Source organism: Ovis aries, chromosome 10, assembly GCF_016772045.2.
Source record: "Ovis aries strain OAR_USU_Benz2616 breed Rambouillet chromosome 10, ARS-UI_Ramb_v3.0, whole genome shotgun sequence".
Taxonomy (NCBI): Eukaryota; Metazoa; Chordata; class Mammalia; order Artiodactyla; family Bovidae; genus Ovis; species Ovis aries.
Genome location: NC_056063.1, coordinates 72,528,489 through 72,547,129, shown reverse-complemented (window position 1 = coordinate 72,547,129; position 18,641 = coordinate 72,528,489). Strand labels below are relative to the sequence as shown.

Genomic DNA, 18,641 nt, shown 5'->3' with positions numbered 1-18,641 from the left:
AATTGGTATAACCACTTTGAGAAACAATTGTAGTTCTTCAAAATTTGAAGTTAAATTTGCATATTCCCTCCACACATGCGCACACACATACTTTGAGACAAATCGTTGCTGTAGGAGACTATTAGCAGAATCATGCACAATAGCAACAAACCGGAAACTACATATATATGGTATATTGGTATACTATATATGTATATATATATATATACACATATATATAAATAAATATATATATATAATCCATATTAATCAGTAAAACTTAATCATTTCACATGATGGATCATGATAAGCTAAAATTATGGATGTATTAGAGGCATAATGAAAGTATAGAAGGCCAACATATTACCATGTACTGTTTAAAGCTCAAAAAGCAAACAAAACTAAATATCATAGTGCCTGGAAATACATGCAGATAAAACTCTAGCACTTAAAAGGTAAGGAAATGGTAAAACAGAAACAAGATGATGCTTGCTTCTGAGGAACAGAGGGAGATGACATTGGGAGGAAAATTGTGCTTCACCGATAGACTGCCTGGAGAAATATCAATAACCTCAGATATGCAGATGACACCACCCTTATGGCAGAAAGTGAAGAGGAGCTAAAAAGCCTCTTGAAAGAGGAGAGTGAAAAAATTGGCTTAAAGCTCAACATTCAGAAAACTGAGATCATGTCATCTGGTCCCATCACTTCATGGGAAATAGATGGGGAAACAGTGGAAACAGTGTCAGAATTTATTTTGGGGGGCTCCAAAATCACTGCAGATGGTGACTGTAGCCATGAAATTAAAAGATGCTTACTCCTTGGAAGAAAAGTTATGACCAACCTAGATAGCATATTCAAAAGCAGAAACATTACTTTGCCAACAAAGGTCTGTCTAGTCAAGGCTATGGTTTTTCTAGTAGTCACGTATGGATGAGAGTTGGACTGTGAAGAAAGCTGAGCATTGAAGAATTGATGCTTTTGAACTGTGGTGTTGAAGACTCTTGAGAATCCCTTGGACTTCAAGGAGATCCAACGAGTCCATTCCAAAGGAGATCAGCCCTGGGATTTCTTTGGAAGGAATGATGCTAAAGCTGAAACTCTAGTACTTTGGCCACCTCACACGAAGAGTTGACTCATTGGAAAAGACTCTCATGCTGGGAGGGATTGGGGACAGGAGGAGAAGGGGACAACCGAGGATGAGATGGCTGGATGGCATCACTGATTCAATGGACCTGAGTTTGAGTAAACTCCGGGAGTTGTTGATGGACAGGAAGGCCTTGCGTGCTGCGATTCATGGGGTCGCAAAGAGTCGGACACGACTGAGCGGCTGAACTGAACTGATATTATAATCCACAGTGATGTTCATTTTCAGTGTTACCTGGTTTGTTCGTGGAGATGGTTCATTTTGTTAGTTATACTTCATAATGTCCCATACTTTTTTTGCTTACCAAGTTACATAACAGTTCTTAAAATTATATATGGCTGAGTCCCTTTGCTATTCACCTGAAGCTACCACAACATTGTTAATAGACTATGCATGTGTGCTAAGTCACTTCTGTCATGTCCAACTCTTTGCAACCCTATGAACCATAGCTTCCCAGGCTTCTCCGTCCTTGGGATTTTCAAGGCAAGAGTACTGGACTGGGTTGCCATGTCTTTCTCCAGGGCATCCTCCCAATCCTGGGATTAAACCTGGGTCTCCTGCATTGCAGGCAGATTCTTTATCATCTGAGCCATCAGGGAAGCAAATACACCAATACAAAATAAAAAGTTTAAAGTTTGGGGAAGAAATTTAGACATTCTGAAGCCAAGCAATTGGAGATTGAATCACAAAAATTTGAAATTTATGTATGATGTTCAAAGGTGTAAGTCTATAATATTTGGGTTATAGTACTTACATATCTGCAAGTTTGCCTTCCTAACTAGATTATAAATTTCACAAGATTGAAAATCTCTCTTTTGTGCTTATAAGATGTTACATACACATGTTAATGAAAATGAAAGGATTTATATTTTTATTTCAGGTCTCAAATTCTCATAATGTATTAATATATTTAGATTGCACACAGTCTTTTGCTTTCCATAGGAACAGAGTTGGTTTAAAAAAGGATTGCAATTTTAATAAATATTTGCATATAAACTATGTTATCTACAATGTGAATAAATTGCATGGCATCGCAAATTCCTCGAAAAAACAAAATTTTGAAATTATATATAAGAAGATTGAATTGTTATATATCTAAAATAGCTTATGTAAGATATTCTGGTTAACTTATATACCTTAGGAATACCTAATATTTTTAAAGTAACAAATTAGTAAAATGACTGACCTCAAAAGACTTTTCATATATAACTTTTGCTTTATTCAGAATCTTATTTTCTAATCACTGTTTATGTTTTACAGAAGGCTGTACTTTACCCCTTTTTTTGAGTTATTAAGATCATAGTATGTTCTACTTCAATATAAGGAGAAAACTTCTCATACACTGAGAGACTCATAGAATCAAACTCTGATAGCTACTTTTAGGTCTGTCACCTCTTAAAGGGATAGGTTACACAGTTTATAGTGATAAAAGGAAATTGCAGAATGTTAGTTCCTTACTCTGCAAAATAATACGAAGATTCTGTCAGTCATAATATGAGGATTGTCTCTGGCAATAATACTTCAAGTGAATTGGGACTAAAAATAATATTCTTATTTGATATGTCAAAATACTACCTAATGATGTTTGTACTCACTAGTTTTTTCCCCTCTGCTTGGTAGGCTCTTGCCCCAGAATGTCTTGGCTCAAGTTCATGTTAATGTTTCAGTAAATCATCTGCTCAGAAGTACCATCTTTCTTGAGGCAGAGCTGTCTGTTTTCCCCATGTGGAACAGTGCCATAACAGGGTCATGGTAGAAGATGTATAGTGAAGGGGAAAATGGGGATAAAAATAAAGGGGTAACAGCTTACTTTATGCCAGTATGATTAAAGTATTTGAGACTGGAGAAAGAATGGATGTATAGAAAAAAAGCTAGTTAAGATATTTACCAAAGAGCAATTGGAAATGAAAATAAGCATTTCTGAAACAAGTCATGTAAACTATTTGTGTATGTGTGTGTAAAATAAAGGTAACCATTGTTTTATTAAGAATTATAGGGTCTGGCTTGATCAAAATAGACTAACATAGAAACTTGATATGGTATTTTGAAAGCTATAAAATATACCATTTTTATTAGAAGAGAATAGATTTTATTGTTAAAATAGTTTGCTTATCTCTGTATGTGGGGGTAAGTGTGTGTATATAAATGTATGTATGTAATATGCTTAGAACTTAGAAAATATAAAATAAGTTCTTTGTAAATATTCATGCTAAGGAAAAGAAATAAAACTAATTACTGTAAGATGAAAATCATAATATCTTTATTTTCACAGATGTACCAAAAAGTGGAGAATCACAAAATACTCACTGTGAACAATGTGAAGCGTGTTCTCCAAAATAAGTTTCCTCATGCTAATATTTGGGATATTTTGGGAATTGATTCTAAATATGATGGTGAAAGAAAGGTAAGTTGGAATGCAAATTTTTAAAAACATGGTGAAGAAACTTATTATTTCATGAATAAATGATCTTACTATAACTAACTCGACAATCAGATTTAGATTTTAAACGTTAAAAAAAGGGAAATTTATACCTTTGAATGACACATTTTATACAGTGTTTAAGTTACCACTATTGACATCAAAAAAGTTACTTCTCAGAACTAATAGTGTAGAAAATCACTAAAACAATTAACAAAGTGGCATTATGTACATACCTACCAATAATTACTATAATGTAAATGGACTAAATGCTTCAATCAAAGGACAGTAACCAGATGGATATACAAGCAAGACTTGTGTATAAGCTGCCTCCAAGAGACTTAACTTCAGATCTGAAGATACACACAGACTGAAAGTGAGGGAATTAAATAGATATTCCATGCAATGGAGATGAGAAGAAATCCGGGAAGATGAGAAGAAAACCAGTTACGTCAGATGAAACAGAGTTTAAAACAAAGGCTGAAATAAGAGACAAAGGAGGATATCATATAACGATCAATGGATCAGTCCAAGAAGAAGATATAATTGTTAATATACGTATTTCCTTCAGTTCAGTTCAGTCGCTCAGTCATGTCTGACTCTTTGTGACCCCATGAACCGCAGCACGCCATACATCCCTGTCCATCACCAACTCCCAGAGTTGACCCAAACCTATGTCCATCGAGTTGATGATGCCATCCAGCCATCTCATCCTCTGTTGTCCCCTTCTCCTCCTGCTCTCAATCCCTCCCAGCATCAGGGTCTTTTCCCATGAGTCAGCTCTTCATATCAGGTGGCCAAAGTATTGGAGTTTCAGCTTCACCATCAGTCCTTCCAGTGAACACCCAGGACTGATCTCCTTTAGGATGGACTGGTTGTATCTCCTTGCAGTCCAAGGGACTCTCAAGAGTCTTCTCCAATACCACAGTTCAAAAGCATCAATTCTTCTGTGCTCAGCTTTCTTTATAGTCCAACTCTCACATCCATACATGACCACTGGAAAAACCATAGTCTTGACCAGATGGACCTTTGTTGACAAAGTAATGTCTCTGCTTTTTAATATGCTGTCTAGGTTGGTCATAACTTTCCTTCCAAGGAGTAAGCATCTTTTAATTTCATGGCTGCAATCACCATCTGCAGTGATTTTGGAGCCCAGAAAAATAAAGTCAGGCAGTGTTTCCACTGTTTCCCCATCTATCTGCCATGAAGTGATGGGACCGGATGCCATGATCTTAGTTTTCTGAATGTTGAGCTTTAAGCCAGCTTTTTCACTCTCCTCTTTCACTTTCGTCAAGAGCCTTTTTAGTTCTTCACTTTCTGCCGTAAGGGTGGTGTCATCTGCATATCTGAAGTTATTGATATTTCTCTGTTGGATCTCCTTGTAGTCCAAGGGACTCTCAAGAGTCTTCAACACCACAGTTCAAAAGCATCAATTCTTCAGTGCTCAGCTTTCGTCACAGTCCAACTCTCACATACATGACTACTGGAAAAAACCATAGCCTTGACTAGATGGTCCTTTGTTGGCAAAGTAATGTCTCTGCTTTTTAATATGCTGTCTAGATTGGTCATAACTTTTCTTCCAAGGAGCAAGCATCTTTTAATTTCATGGCTGCAGTCACTATATGCAGTGATTTTGGAGCCCCCCAAAATAAAATCTGTCACTGTTTCCCCATCGATTTGCCATGAAGTGATGGGACCAGATTCCATGATCTTATTGTTGAGCTTTAAGCCAACTTTTTCACTCTCTTCTTTCACTTTCGTCAAGAGGCTCTTTACTTCTTCTTTGCTTTCTGCCATAAGTGTAGTGTCTGCATATCTGAGGTTACTGATACTTCTCCTGGCATATATATACAGTTATACATATATATGTAATATAGCTCAGAGATAATATAGTTCAGTGGTTACAAGTTCAGACTATTTGTCACACACTTATAAGTACAAATTCTGTTTCCAAAATGTAGTAGTTATATGACATTGTAAGTGACTCTCTGTATGTTTTATCATCTATAAAGTGCATATAACAATAGTACTTAGCTTCAGAGAGTAATTATTAATATGTTGGCTATCATGACAATTTTAATGATACATAGTGTTGAGTAGTGATGAATTAATTATTAGTGATACTGTATCATACAAGATAAAATCCAGATGCTGAAAACCTTCATGATCTAGCCCCTCCACCCCTCTGGCCAAATATCTTCTCCCTACATATTAATAACTCCTCCCACTGTAAACACAAAAAACTGTTTGCCATTACCTGAATATGTTCCTTACAGTGCTGTCTGTTTTTGCTTGGAATGTCTTTCTCCACTTTTAAAGGACAAGCAAATTTTTACTTGTCCTTTAAGATTTTGCTCTTATTCCCTGAAGAGGGTTTCTATGATCCCTTCTCTCCACACTCAAACTTTGTCACTTCTTTTCTGGGCTCCCGTAAAACCTGGTATATGGCCTCAGTTTTGCTTGTATATATGTGAGCCCCTTGAAGGCAGATATTTTAGCTTTGTACTCACAGTCTAGCCAAACACATGAATTCAATGAATTGTTTACTAAACAAATAAACATAGAGATAAATTAACCTCTTATGCAGGTAGATGTATTTTTTAAAGTAAAGTCATACCCTCTATCAAAGGCCAGCAAACTACAGCCCCTGAGCCAAATCCAGCCTTTCTACCACCTGTTTTTCCACCTGTTTTTATAAACACAGGTTGTTGGAGACTGCCAAGTTCATTCATTCATGTGTTGTGTGTCGCTGCTTTTGCACTGTAACATCACGATTGAGTAATTGTGTCAGAGACCAGATGGCTCAAAACCTAAAATATGTGTCTGGCCCTTTTAAAAAAAGTTTTCTGACTTGTTCTCTGTAGGTAAATTACCTTTCTTTAAGTAGTGTTGTAAAGAACAGATAAAATTAGCAAAACTAACATTTTTCTATGACATACAAAAATGTGGCAGTCCCTTTGTTTATGTATTTCTTTTTCAGACAGACATATTCTGCTTAATTCTCTGGTATTTTTTTTAATTGAATAGGCAGGAACAAACTTTTATAAGATGACTGGCTTGGGTCCTTTGCCTCAAGCTCTTTATAATGGTGAATCCTTTCACCGTGACGAGCTGAATTTTAAGGAACTAGAAATGGCTGTTCTTCACAGAATGATGGATACAACTGCGTATTTACAAAAGGAAGTTTTTATGGTAGGTAAGCATGTATGAGAAAATGTATGATGAGTGATATTTATAAATTATTTCTGTATTACATTAGAACTATCTTAATAGCTAAAGTTAATTGCATAAAAGTTTCCATTCTAATCATTTAGTAGTGCTTTTTAAAGTAGTAATTAAATTTATCTGTGCATAATTACATCTAAAAATTGCTTAATTGGAAAGAAACTCCAGTATTATAAGAATCTTAAATTAACTTATTTTAGATTAAGCAATCTTTAAATGTATTCCCTGCATCATATTAAAACATATGCATATAAATTGCCTATATTACCTAAATAGTATTTTGTTATTTTAGGGTGCCTTAAATGATCAAATAAATGCAGTTGACTTCCTGATGGGTAAAAATAATGTTGTGCCCCGAATAAATCCTTTGATTTTGAACAATAAATGGCAGTACCTTAATTTGATATCTACATCAGGTAAAATAATCCTTCCCTGTACTTTTCTACAAATGTTTATTGAGTTGTGAATGTTTTATTAGTTCATTATTTAACATTTAATATTAAAATTTTTAGTAACTGCTGATGTTGAAGATTTCTCTACTTTCTCCTTCTTGGATACACAAGATAAGAGTGCTGTAATTGCAGAGAATATGCACTATGTAACTGAAGGAGGTAATAAGCATATTTCATTTTCCTGAATTTATTCCTAAATGGTAAAAGTTAATAATTTTATTAAATGTTTCCATAACGCATTTTTGTATGTTGATATTTGACTAGAGGCCTGGTTTTCAATTTGAGAATTTGTAAATTGTTAGGATAAAAGGATTTTGCTGAGAAAAATGATGCTGCCTATCCTAGCTAATCATATATGCAGAGGGGTTAATCTTATTTCTTTGCCTTTTTTTAAAGCAAGCTATTCAGTTATTCTCCTTTGTAGGAAGGTGGTAAAACACTTTAAAGATTAAGTAACCTGATAATCTTATAAGGCATGAGCAAAAGTATAATCCCCAAATGAGAGAATAGTTCTGCATTCTGGTTAAATAGTGTCTGAATGTTTTGCTTAGGATAAAGGTCATATCCAGAGGAAGGGAGACCAAGACAGAAACATCTTTGGAAATAAGGATTTAGCCTAGATAGGAAAACTGTAGTATGACCACAGACTTCTGAGATACTATGAACTTTTCAGATAATGCAGTTTGGTTGGTTTGAGTTTCACTTTGTTTTGTTTGACCTACATTGTTCTGGAGAGAACACAGAGAACCCATGCATGAAACATAAAAGAAAGCTGATTTTTATGTTGTTATATAAAGTGGCAACTTTCTGACAATGAGTGATCTAAAGATGAAATTACTGTGAAATAAGGGGTAATTTTTATATATGAGAGAGATTTAACCAGACAGCTAGTTTTTGAGAATGCTATGGGGTGAATGCAAATTAGGACCAGATCACCTTTGAATTACTTTCTAACAGATCTGTGATTTTATGTTCATAAACTGGTCTGTCTACAAGAAATTCGACAAATAATAAAATATAATTCAGTTCCATTGTATGTCAGGCTAAGGTCCTGAATGTGTCAAGTGAAGGGAAAAGTAGACAGAAACAGGGAATGAAAAAATAGAAGAAATATATTTATCAGGTTCTGCACTGTATTTCAAAACTTGCTTTGGGGCATCAGAATAGAGTAAGTTAGCCTATAATTAATGCCCTTAGATTAAATCTCTTGCAATTTAAAAGAATAATTAACAAGAAACACCTTATTTCTTTATTTGTATGGGATCAAGACCATCCCCAAGAAAAAGAAATGCAAAAAAAGCAAAATGGCTATCTGAGGAGGCCTTACAAATAGCTGTGAAAAGAAGAGAAGCAAAAAGCAAAGGAGAAAAAGAAAGATAAAAGCATCTGAATGCAGAGTTCCAAAGAATAGGAAAGAGAGATAAGAAAGACTTCCTCAGCGTTCAATGCAAAGAAATAGAGGAAAACAGTAGAGTGGGAAAGACTAGAGATCTCTTCAAGAAAATTAGAGATACCAAGGGAACATTTCATGCAAAGATGGGCCCAATAAAGGACCAAAATGGTAGGGACCTAACAGAAGCAGAAGATATTAAGAAGAGGTGGCAAGAATACACGGAAGAGCTGTACAAAAAAGATCTTCATGACCCAGATAATCATGATGGTGTGATCACTCACCTAGAGACAGACATCCTGGAATGTGAAGTCAAGTGGGCCTTAAAAAGCATCACTACGAACAAAGCTAATGGAGGTGATGGAATTCCAGTTGAGCTATTTCAAATCCTGGAAGATGATGCTGTGAAAGTGCTGCACTCAATATGCCAACAAATTTGGAAAACTCAGCAGTGGCCACAGGACTGGAAAAGGTCAGTTTTCATTCCAATCCAAAGAAAGGCAATGCCAAAGAATGCTCAAACTACCACACAATTGCACTCATCTCACATGTTAGTAAAGTAATGCTCAAAATTCTGCAAGCCGGCTTCAGCAATACATGAACCGTGAACTTCCAGTTGTTCAAGCTGGTTTTAGAAAAGGCAGAGGAACCAGAGATCAAATTGCCAACATCCGCTGGATTATCAAAAGGGCAAGAGAGTTCCAGAAAAACGTCTATTTCTGCTTTACTGACTATGCCAAAACCTTTGCCTGCATGGATCACAAGAAACTGTGGAAAATCCTGAAAGAGATGGGAATACCAGACCACCTGACCTGCCTCTTGAGAAATCTGTATGCAGGTCAGGAAGCAACACTTAGAACTGGACATGGAACAACAGACTTATTGGGGTCTTTCCCCGGTGGATCTAGGGTAATTTGAAGGGGAGACAGAGTAGGTGAGGAAAAACGTACTTATTTAGAAATATAAAAGAGAGATTAGGAAGGAATAGTGTAGTGGGAAACTTAGTGGAGAAAAGATGCTGAATAACTTGGTTTACGTGGAGAACTAATAAAGTTCTAAGACAAGGAACTTGTACTGTCTACATTAGGCCACCGGCGCCCACTTGAATAGCAGAGGGTACCCCACCTTAGGCTCCCTTTCGTGTGGATCTTAAAAGTCAGGGCAAGTAAGTAGACTTGGAGAGCCTCTATGCCCCAGATGGAAATTTATCCTTTAAAGGAGAGGGAGGGAGAGGTAGAGAGAGAGAGAGAGAGACTCGACACTGGGGAAGCCAGATTTCCAAGAAACCAGTTCAAGGAGCTGGTCAGAGAAACTGGTCTATCCTTTATTGTTTGAAAAGCTTTTTATACTTTTTGGTTGTACGTAGAGATCAATGGATAATACAAAATTATGTAGTGTCAACAGCCCTAACTCTTATCGAGACCAGGCTTTCTCTCTGCATACCTAGTTGTATACATAAGTCTTAGGTGATTTACATCATCTTTTGGGCAGAAGGCCAATTAACATTTTACAGCCCTTTTCTGATAAGGGTAATAGTGTTGTTCTTCCCAAAGTCTGGTGTCACTCTCAGAAAGCACTAAATAAAGTTACATTTTTACATAGCAAGGATATAACAATTTATAACAAGAAAGTGGAGTATAGTGAGTTATAACAAAGAGAAAATTAATTAACTCAAAAGTTTAGTATTGTTAACATCAAAACTACTATATTCTTATATCTGCATCCCGATTACATTGATTAATATCCTCCCAGGTGTCTAAAAGATAAAGGATATGGAGGCCTGGCGGCAAACATTAACTCAACAATGGAACCCTTCGCCAAACTAATTCTTAGCTCTAAAAGGCTCTATATCTTTAAGATGCTTTAAGCTTTGTGCCTGTCACGGTTGGGGGCTGTAAACAATCTACAAGTTGTAAAGTCCGGGCAGATGGGTCAGATAAGTTAGAAAGCCATCAAAGGGGTTTAAACTGAGACATTCTTTTTATATGCAGGAGACTGTTAACTGGAGCTCTGAATTAACTCTTTCCAGAGAAAAGGTGGTAATGTCAGAAGAGTATAGTATAGCAGACAGTAAACAGACAGATTTTGGTTTTGGGGTAGATGCTCAGACAGAGGACCCCTTGAGACCTGACTCGCCTTGCCCATCAGGCCTCTCCGCATGACCTTGTCATGGGTGGGATCTCCCGTGCTGGCTCCCGGCAGTTCCAAATAGGAAAAGGTGTACGTCAAGACTGTATATTGTCACCCTGCTTATTTAACTTCTATGCAGAGTACATCATGAGAAACGCTGTACTGGAAGAAACACAAGCTGGAATCAAGATTGCTGGGAGAAATCTCAATAACCTCAGATATGCAGATGATACCACTCTTATGGCAGAAAGTGAAGAGGAACTAAAAAGCCCCTTGTTGAAAGTGAAAGAGGAGAGTGAAAAAGTTGGCTTAAAGCTCAACATTCAGAAAACGAAGATCCCATCACTTGGGATCCCATCACCTGGTCCCATCACTTCATGGCAAATAGATGGGGAAACAGTGGAAACAGCGGCTGACTTTATGTTTTGGGGCTCCAAAATCACCGTGGATGGTGATTGCAGCCATGAAATTAAAAGACACTTACTCCTTGGAAGGAAAGTTATGACCAACCTAGATAGCATATTCAAAAGCAGAGACATTACTTTGCCAACAAAGGTCTGTCTAGTCAAGGCTATGGTTTTTCCAGTGGTCATGTATGGATGTGAGAGTTGGACTGTGACGAAAGCTGAGCACTGAAGAATTGATGCTTTTGAACTGTGGTATTGGAGAAGACTCTTGAGAGTCCCTTGGACTGCAAGGAGATCCAACCAGTCCATCCTGAAGGAGATTAGTCCTGGGTGTTCATTGGAAGGACTCATGCTAAAGCTGAAACTCCAATACTTTGGCCACCTCATGCAAAGAGTTGACTCATTTGAAAAGACCCTGATGCTGGGAGGGATTGAGGGCAGGAGGAGAAGGGGAGAACAGAGGATGAGATGGCTGGATGGCATCACTGACTCGATGGATATGACTTTGTGTTTACCCGGGAGTTGGTGACGGACCGGGAGGCCTGGCATGCTGCAATCATGGGGTTGCAAAGAGTCGGACACAACTGAGCGACTAAACTGAACTGAACTGAACTGAAAGAAATATAAACTTGAGAGAAACTTGCTTAGCATCTTTGAAGTATTTCTCAGCTTACTATTTGTAATTGTAAAAGTGCTGACATTTAAGAAGGCATGAGAATTCTTTACCTTTCTTTGAAAAGAATGTGCCACCACTGCATTACTGTTAAATTGCTTCTGAAGGATTGTAAGGAGAATCAGTGTTGTCCTCCATTTTGTTACATATTTTTTTCATTAACCAAAGCCAGTTTTTGCATAATTATATATTACTGGGTATGGTACAATAGCATCACCTACTCAGTGGATATGAATGTGAGTAAACTCCAGGAGATGAGCAGGACAGGGAAGCCTGGTGTGCTGCAGTCCATGGGGTTAAAAAGAGTCAGACACGACTTAGTGATTGAACAACAAGAGTGATGATAAGTGTAGCTTCTCATCTGTTCAGGTGTAAGTTTTTGGTGTAGCAGACTTTTTACAGTTATTTTAAGTGGATCATATGATCTAAGGGACTAATTTTTGTATAGGTTTAATGATAGCCAGACAAGTATTATTTCAGATGTTATATGCTGAGGTTGGATGAAATGAAACCCATTTAACTGTGACTGCAGAATTAAAAATTGTTTCATCTTGTGGCTTCCAGATTTTCAGATGTTTCTGGAAAAAAAATACATTGATGTTTTTCACACAAGATGATATAAATCAGACTAAATTAACAATAGCCAGAATTTTTGAAATACATGAAATATTGCTGTTTCCAGTATCTGCTGCTAATTTATTGTGTGTGGTTTTACATCATATAATGTATAAATATCATTGTTTTTACATATGTAGCTGGAAGACAATTTTGCATGCCAACAGTGGAACCTTGATAAGCATAATAAAATTTTCTCTACTGGCAAAAGTATCCCATCGATGTGTTTCTTGGGGACTATTCTTTCTTTTTGGTATCTGAATTTATACAAAGTTTATAAATGAGTTACTCTTAACATCTTCTATGTATTTCACTCTGTGTGTGTTTAATTTTTGCCAGTATTTGCTTATTTTCAAAATGATTCATTTTAAAAATTATTATTTTATATATTTTGTTAACTGGAAATGTTCCTGTCTTTGCTTTGATTTTAAGAATTAGTTTATACTGTTTGAAACTTTCAGATGATTATATAATTTCTTCAGTTACTTTCTGGATTGTTGCTGATTTTGACAAACCATCTGGGAGAAAACTGCTTTTTAATGCATTAAATCACATGGTGAGTATTTGGATACTTTCTACAAAAATTAATGTGCTGTAATTTTGAGAAAGCAGTATGAAAAACGTTCATTAAGTCTTTATTTTCCTTCATGTTAATGTTTTCAGTTCCTTAACTTGGTTAGAACATGGTGCTAAGTCAGGAATTCAGATTCTTTCTCCATGCAAGATAGGTGACCTTGCCCCAGAAAAGACAGCCCTACATGTCTTCTGTGATTCATGACTTGTATATTCTCTTCTAGTCCTTGCTGTTAGATATACATGTACATATCTAGTAGCCTATATGTGCTGAACATTTGTGTCCCCGCCAAAATTTATAGGGCTTCCCTGGTGGCTCAGATGGTAAAGAATCTTCTTGCAATGCAGGAGACTCAGGTTTGATCCCTGGGTGGGGAAGATCCCCTGGAGAAGGAAATGGCAAACCACTCCAGCATTCTTGCCTAGAGGATTCCATCGGCAAAGGAGCCTGGCAGGCTGCAGTCCATGGGATCACACAGAGTCACACACTACTGAGGGACTAACACTTTTTTCTTTTCTTTCAAAATTTTTATGTTCAAATCTAATCCTCAATGTGCTGAAATTTGGAGATTGGACCTTTAGGAGGTAGTTAGGTCATAAGGGTGGAGTCCTCATAAATGGGATTAGTGCTCTTACAAGAAGAGGTCCTAGGGCTAGTCTACTCACTTTCTGTCATGTAAGGATCCAAGGAGAAATTAGAAAATGCAACCCAGAACAGGGTCCTCACCAGCACCTGACCATGCTGGCACACTGATCTTGATCTGCCAGCCTCCAATTCTACTAGTTTTTTACATATCTATCTCAGTAATAAGTAAAACAAGTAAACAGAAAATCAGGAGGGATGTACAGATGATTTGAATAATAAAATCCCCAAACTTTACCTAATGAATATTGATAGAAGAATGCACATTGCATAGTATATGTTCTTGCAAAGCACAAATGTAACATTTAAAAGACATTTGTAGATGCTGGGCTATAAACCAAATTTCATAAATCTCACTGATGTTCTAGTTTTCTTTTGGTGATTGATTTCTAACTTAATTATACTGTAGTCAAAGAATATACTTTTGCTTTTTCAGCAGCAGGGTTTGAACAGCATGGATCCACATATGCACAATTTTTTTTCAGTAGTAAATACTGCAGTATTATGTCATCTGTGGTTGGCTGACTCTACATATGTGGAACTTTGAATACGGAAGGCCAACTAGAAGTAGATTTTCGATTGCTCAGGGAGTCAGTGTGTCTGACCCCTGCATTGTCTAAGGGTCAGGTGTACTTTGTATGATTTTAGTCTTTAAAAATTTTATGAGATTTACAAAATTCCATTGTAAAAGGATATGTAAAATACTGATCTTTATCACCTTTAAATTTGTTTTGCAGAAAACAAGTGGTCATAGTCGGTTGGGGGTTATTTATAATCCTACATCAAAAATAGATGAAGAAAACACAACTATTTCTAGAGGAATTCTGGCAGCTTTTCTTACACTGAAAAACAGCTTTTTGAGAAACTTTCTCAGGAAACTGGCAGAAGAAAAAACTGCTGCAGCTATTTACTCTGGAAATAAAATTAAAACGTTGCTTACTGAGGTTAGTAGCTATTTGTTTGAAATAATAGATACAGATCTGTTGCATATTTCAAAAATATTACAGTGTGCCTGGAGATATGTTGCCAAAAAATCAATAAGTATAATCAAATGGGGATCATAAGCTTTACAGTGGGAAAGGTCCTCATTGAATGATATGGCTTTGCATAGAAGCACTGAACGTATCAAATTTCAGATATTTCAGCTACTACTCAATGATCTTAAAGTTAATGGCTTTCTAGTTTGGATATGTATTTATTTATGTGAAGAATTGAGAGTTAAAGGAATATGTGAATAATCTTCAGTTATTTCACTGAAGGGATCCAGTACAGGGAAAAACTTTAAGGTAAAAGCTGATGCTCTGGAAGAAAGACTCATTAATCCATTCAAAAAAATTATTGATTGAGTCCCAGACAATGAGGATAATACTTGTGAACAAGGCAGAGAGAATTTTCTCCCTGTTCGTATGGACTTACATTGTATTGGGAAAGAAAAGGCAAGTAGTGCTAGAAAAAAAATTACAAGAAAATATACAGTTTGAGGGATGTTCTTTTAGCTGGAGTGGTCAAGGGAAGGCATCTCTAAAGAGCTGTTGTTCGGGCAAAGCTCTCAATGAAATGAGAAATCAAGCCATGGAAAGTCTGTAAGAAGAATGTACCAGATTCAAGAATACAGTGGGTCTGAAGAAAGTATTTATAGGAGGACATGGTCAACTATGCCAAATGTCTTGAAATTAGGCTTCATAAGGGACCATTTTATTTGTTAAGGTGGTCGTTGGTGACTGATAATAGTTTCAGTGAAGTAGTAGGTATAAAAGTGAACTGGAGCCAAGAGAGAAAGAGAAATCAGAAAAGAGACAGCAAGTATTCGTAGCTTTCTAAAGGAATTTTCCTATGCGGAAAACAGAGAACTACTGTGTAGCTAAAATGGGACTTGTGTAGCTAGAATAGGACTTGAGGTCAGGGAAGGATTTCACTTTTTTGGTATGCTAATAAAAACAGTCCATCCAAATATGAGAAAGGATGATACAGAGACAAGGGAGCAAAGTGGGAGGATGTTTCTTGAGTGGAAAAGAGGTGCTGGGACCCAATGCACAAGTTGTAAGTATTGGTTTAAGAACAGGGTAGATTTATTTGGTGGTAGCAAGATGAGTACTTCTCTTCCGATTGATTCCGTTTTCAAAAAGGGGTCAGATCATTAGCTAAGTATTAGGATGGGAGTAGGGACTCATTGGAAAAGACCCTGATGCTGGGAGGGATTGGGGGCAGGAGGACAAGGGGACGACGGAGGATGAGATGGCTGGATGGCATCATCGACTCGATGGACATGAGTTTGGGTAGGCTCTGGGAGTTGGTGATGGACAGGGAAGCCTGGCATGCTGCGGTTCATGGGGTCGCAAAGAGTCGGATACGACTGAGCAACTGAACTGAGCTGAACTAAGGTGTTCTTAGAGGCTGGAGGAAAGAGCAGAGAATGTCAAGTATTTTCCTATTGTTCTGTGAGTGAGAAAGTGAATCAACAGTGGTATAGGAAAATTTCTGAGGGTTGTCTTGAGATTAGTGACCGTAACTGAAAGTGAGATCAGTGTTGGCTGCACGTGATTCTCCAGCCATCCTAACATTGTTTAGATCCTGTCGCAGAGTAAACAGATTTGTGTTTAACCAGAGTTGAAGTTTTGCCAGGTAATTATAACTGAGAGGAGGCATTCAAGGGAACTGAGCATGCACCATTTTCGCTACGGTAAAGGGCTCTGAGGTAGAGCTTGGTTAGGAGGAAAACTATGATATGGAAAGCACGATAGACAATAAGTGGTTGGATCAAGGGACTGAAGGGTTGACTAATGGTTGTTCTGGTGACACTAGAGTGAATGAGCTGGAGGGTCAGCAGCTTGTGGTCAGAGAGGAGTTGACTGAGAGATTCTGAAAGTGAAGTTCTAGGGCTTCACTGTCTGATACTGTAGCCACCAACTTCATGTGGCTGTTTTAAATTTAAATAAAATTACAGTAAATTTCTCAGTCATACTAGCCAGATTTCTAGAGCTCAGTACCTACCTGTGGCTGTGCCTTGGGCAGGCAGGGAACCTTTTCTGATATTGTAGGTGTTCCAGGAACATGATAAAAATGCAGAAGGCAAGGCCCACCCTGGATCTACTCCAGTAGAATGTATATTTTAATAAGACACCCAAGTTATTTGTATGCATATTCATGTTTGAAAGAATCCACCTGCAATGAGGGAGACCTGGGTTCGATCCCTGGGTTGGGAAGATCCCTTGGAGAAGGGAAAGGCTAGCCACTTCAGCATCCTGGTCTGGAGAATTCCATAAACTGTATGGGATTCCATAAACTCCATGGGATTGCAAGAGTCGGACATGACTGAGTGACTTTCACTTAATGTTTGATACACACTGAGATGGATAATATTACTTTTGTATTTCAAAGTTTAAATGCACTGTTACTAAACTGGTTTTGTGGGATTGGAATGAGACAGAGTATTTTTATTCTAACCAGTATTTTTTAGTTGAGTACACCAAAATGGAAGTACTGAGTTCAGAATTTAATTAATGTTGTATTTTATCTTTTAATGTTAAATTTTTTAAAATGATGTTCCCTAGCATTTTATTAATCAGTAATCCACCTTACATTCTCAACAAATGAATAGCAAGCTATCTGCTTATAACAGGATTTACAAATATTGTAATTGCCTTGCTGAGAAGGATTCTTTTTTAAAATGTGATTTCAGAACAAGATGGTACTTTTAAAAATCAAAAGTTAATGTAATTTTAAGTTTTATAATGACTTATTAAAGTAAGCTATGTTAAAAAAATATTTTCTGTATTTACTGTTCTCTTGTTGGTTTTATCATTCTTAACTTATGCCTTAGGGGATGGATAAGAATGCCTTTGAGAAAAAATATAATACCATTGGAGTGAATATTTTTCGAACTCACCAGTTGTTCTGCCGAGATGTACTTAAATTGAGTCCTGGAGAAAAAGGTGTTATCAGCAATGGGAGGGTAAGTAGAAAAAGCGATTGCTTACTTTTTTCAGTGACACTGTGATACAAAGGTTAGCGATTGCTTACTTTTTTCAGTGACACTGTGATACAAAGGTCTCAAACATTTTCTGTTACAACACACCTGATGCAGTACACACAGAGGATGGTGCTCATGCCAGACAGGTCTCAGCATAAATAAACTTGCCTCTGAGATAATCTAGTTCATGGCATGCTCCCTGTGTCTTCACCGCTACCCCATCCGTGATAACATTGGATGTGGCTGAGGATGTTCTTTGGGGATAGCTTTTATAACGTAAGTATTAGAACAAGCAGTTTAGTATATATTACAGTGTTGTAATTGAGAATCACTGTTGTAAATGTGTGTATAAAGTACATTTTAACATCTTTTTTCTTTTTGTAGCTTTTTTCTACAATTGATTATATTAAATAATAATACCTTTGTAAGTTTTGTGGTATAAAGTTATATGTATTAATATAATTTTTAAAAACTATGGGGGAAGTCACTCTTACTCCTACCGTCTTAATAAAGATTTTTTCTTTTTAAAAAATTTATTTTTAGTTGGAGGATAATTGCTTTGCAATATTGTATTAGTTTCTGCCACACATCAGTATGAATCAGCCATAGGTATACATACGTCCTCTCCCTCTTGGATCTTTCTCCTGTCTCCCATACCATCCCACCCTCAAGGATGCACCTTCAACTCCTTTTCTACTCTGCATAGCCGTGTCTGTTTTTTGAATACATAATTATAATCACACTTTTTTCTCTTAATATACGAAAAATATTTTTCCAGTTGATTAGGGAGTTGTAATAGATACATACAAAATTAGTGGACAATAGCTACTTGTTAATATTTTTAGTATGATAGTCTAGTTTTCTTTCTCAGGTGTGATTTAAGTTTTTAAAATTGAATCTGGTGCTTAAGTATTTTTAGAAATCAGCTAATGCAGTGTGTTTGACATACCTCTGCTTGAACCATCAAATTGTATATCCCTAAGTCATCATCAAAGCTCAGTTTTCTACATTTTTATGA

At 36.8% G+C, this 18,641-nt stretch overlaps 1 protein-coding gene across 3 annotated transcripts in view; it reads left to right on the top strand.

Annotated features, from left to right (window-relative positions):
• UGGT2 (UDP-glucose glycoprotein glucosyltransferase 2) overlaps positions 1–18,641 on the top strand; it is a 154,613-nt gene that overhangs the window by 76,155 nt on the left and 59,817 nt on the right. For all 3 annotated transcript variants that reach the window (XM_060394596.1, XM_004012207.6, XM_042255013.2), the window contains 7 exons: positions 3,399–3,530; positions 6,573–6,737; positions 7,063–7,186; positions 7,283–7,381; positions 12,899–12,993; positions 14,391–14,597; positions 17,474–17,605. In XM_060394596.1, coding sequence (XP_060250579.1) covers positions 3,399–3,530; positions 6,573–6,737; positions 7,063–7,186; positions 7,283–7,381; positions 12,899–12,993; positions 14,391–14,597; positions 17,474–17,605 — 954 coding nt within the window. The remainder of the gene's footprint in view (positions 1–3,398; positions 3,531–6,572; positions 6,738–7,062; positions 7,187–7,282; positions 7,382–12,898; positions 12,994–14,390; positions 14,598–17,473; positions 17,606–18,641) is intronic.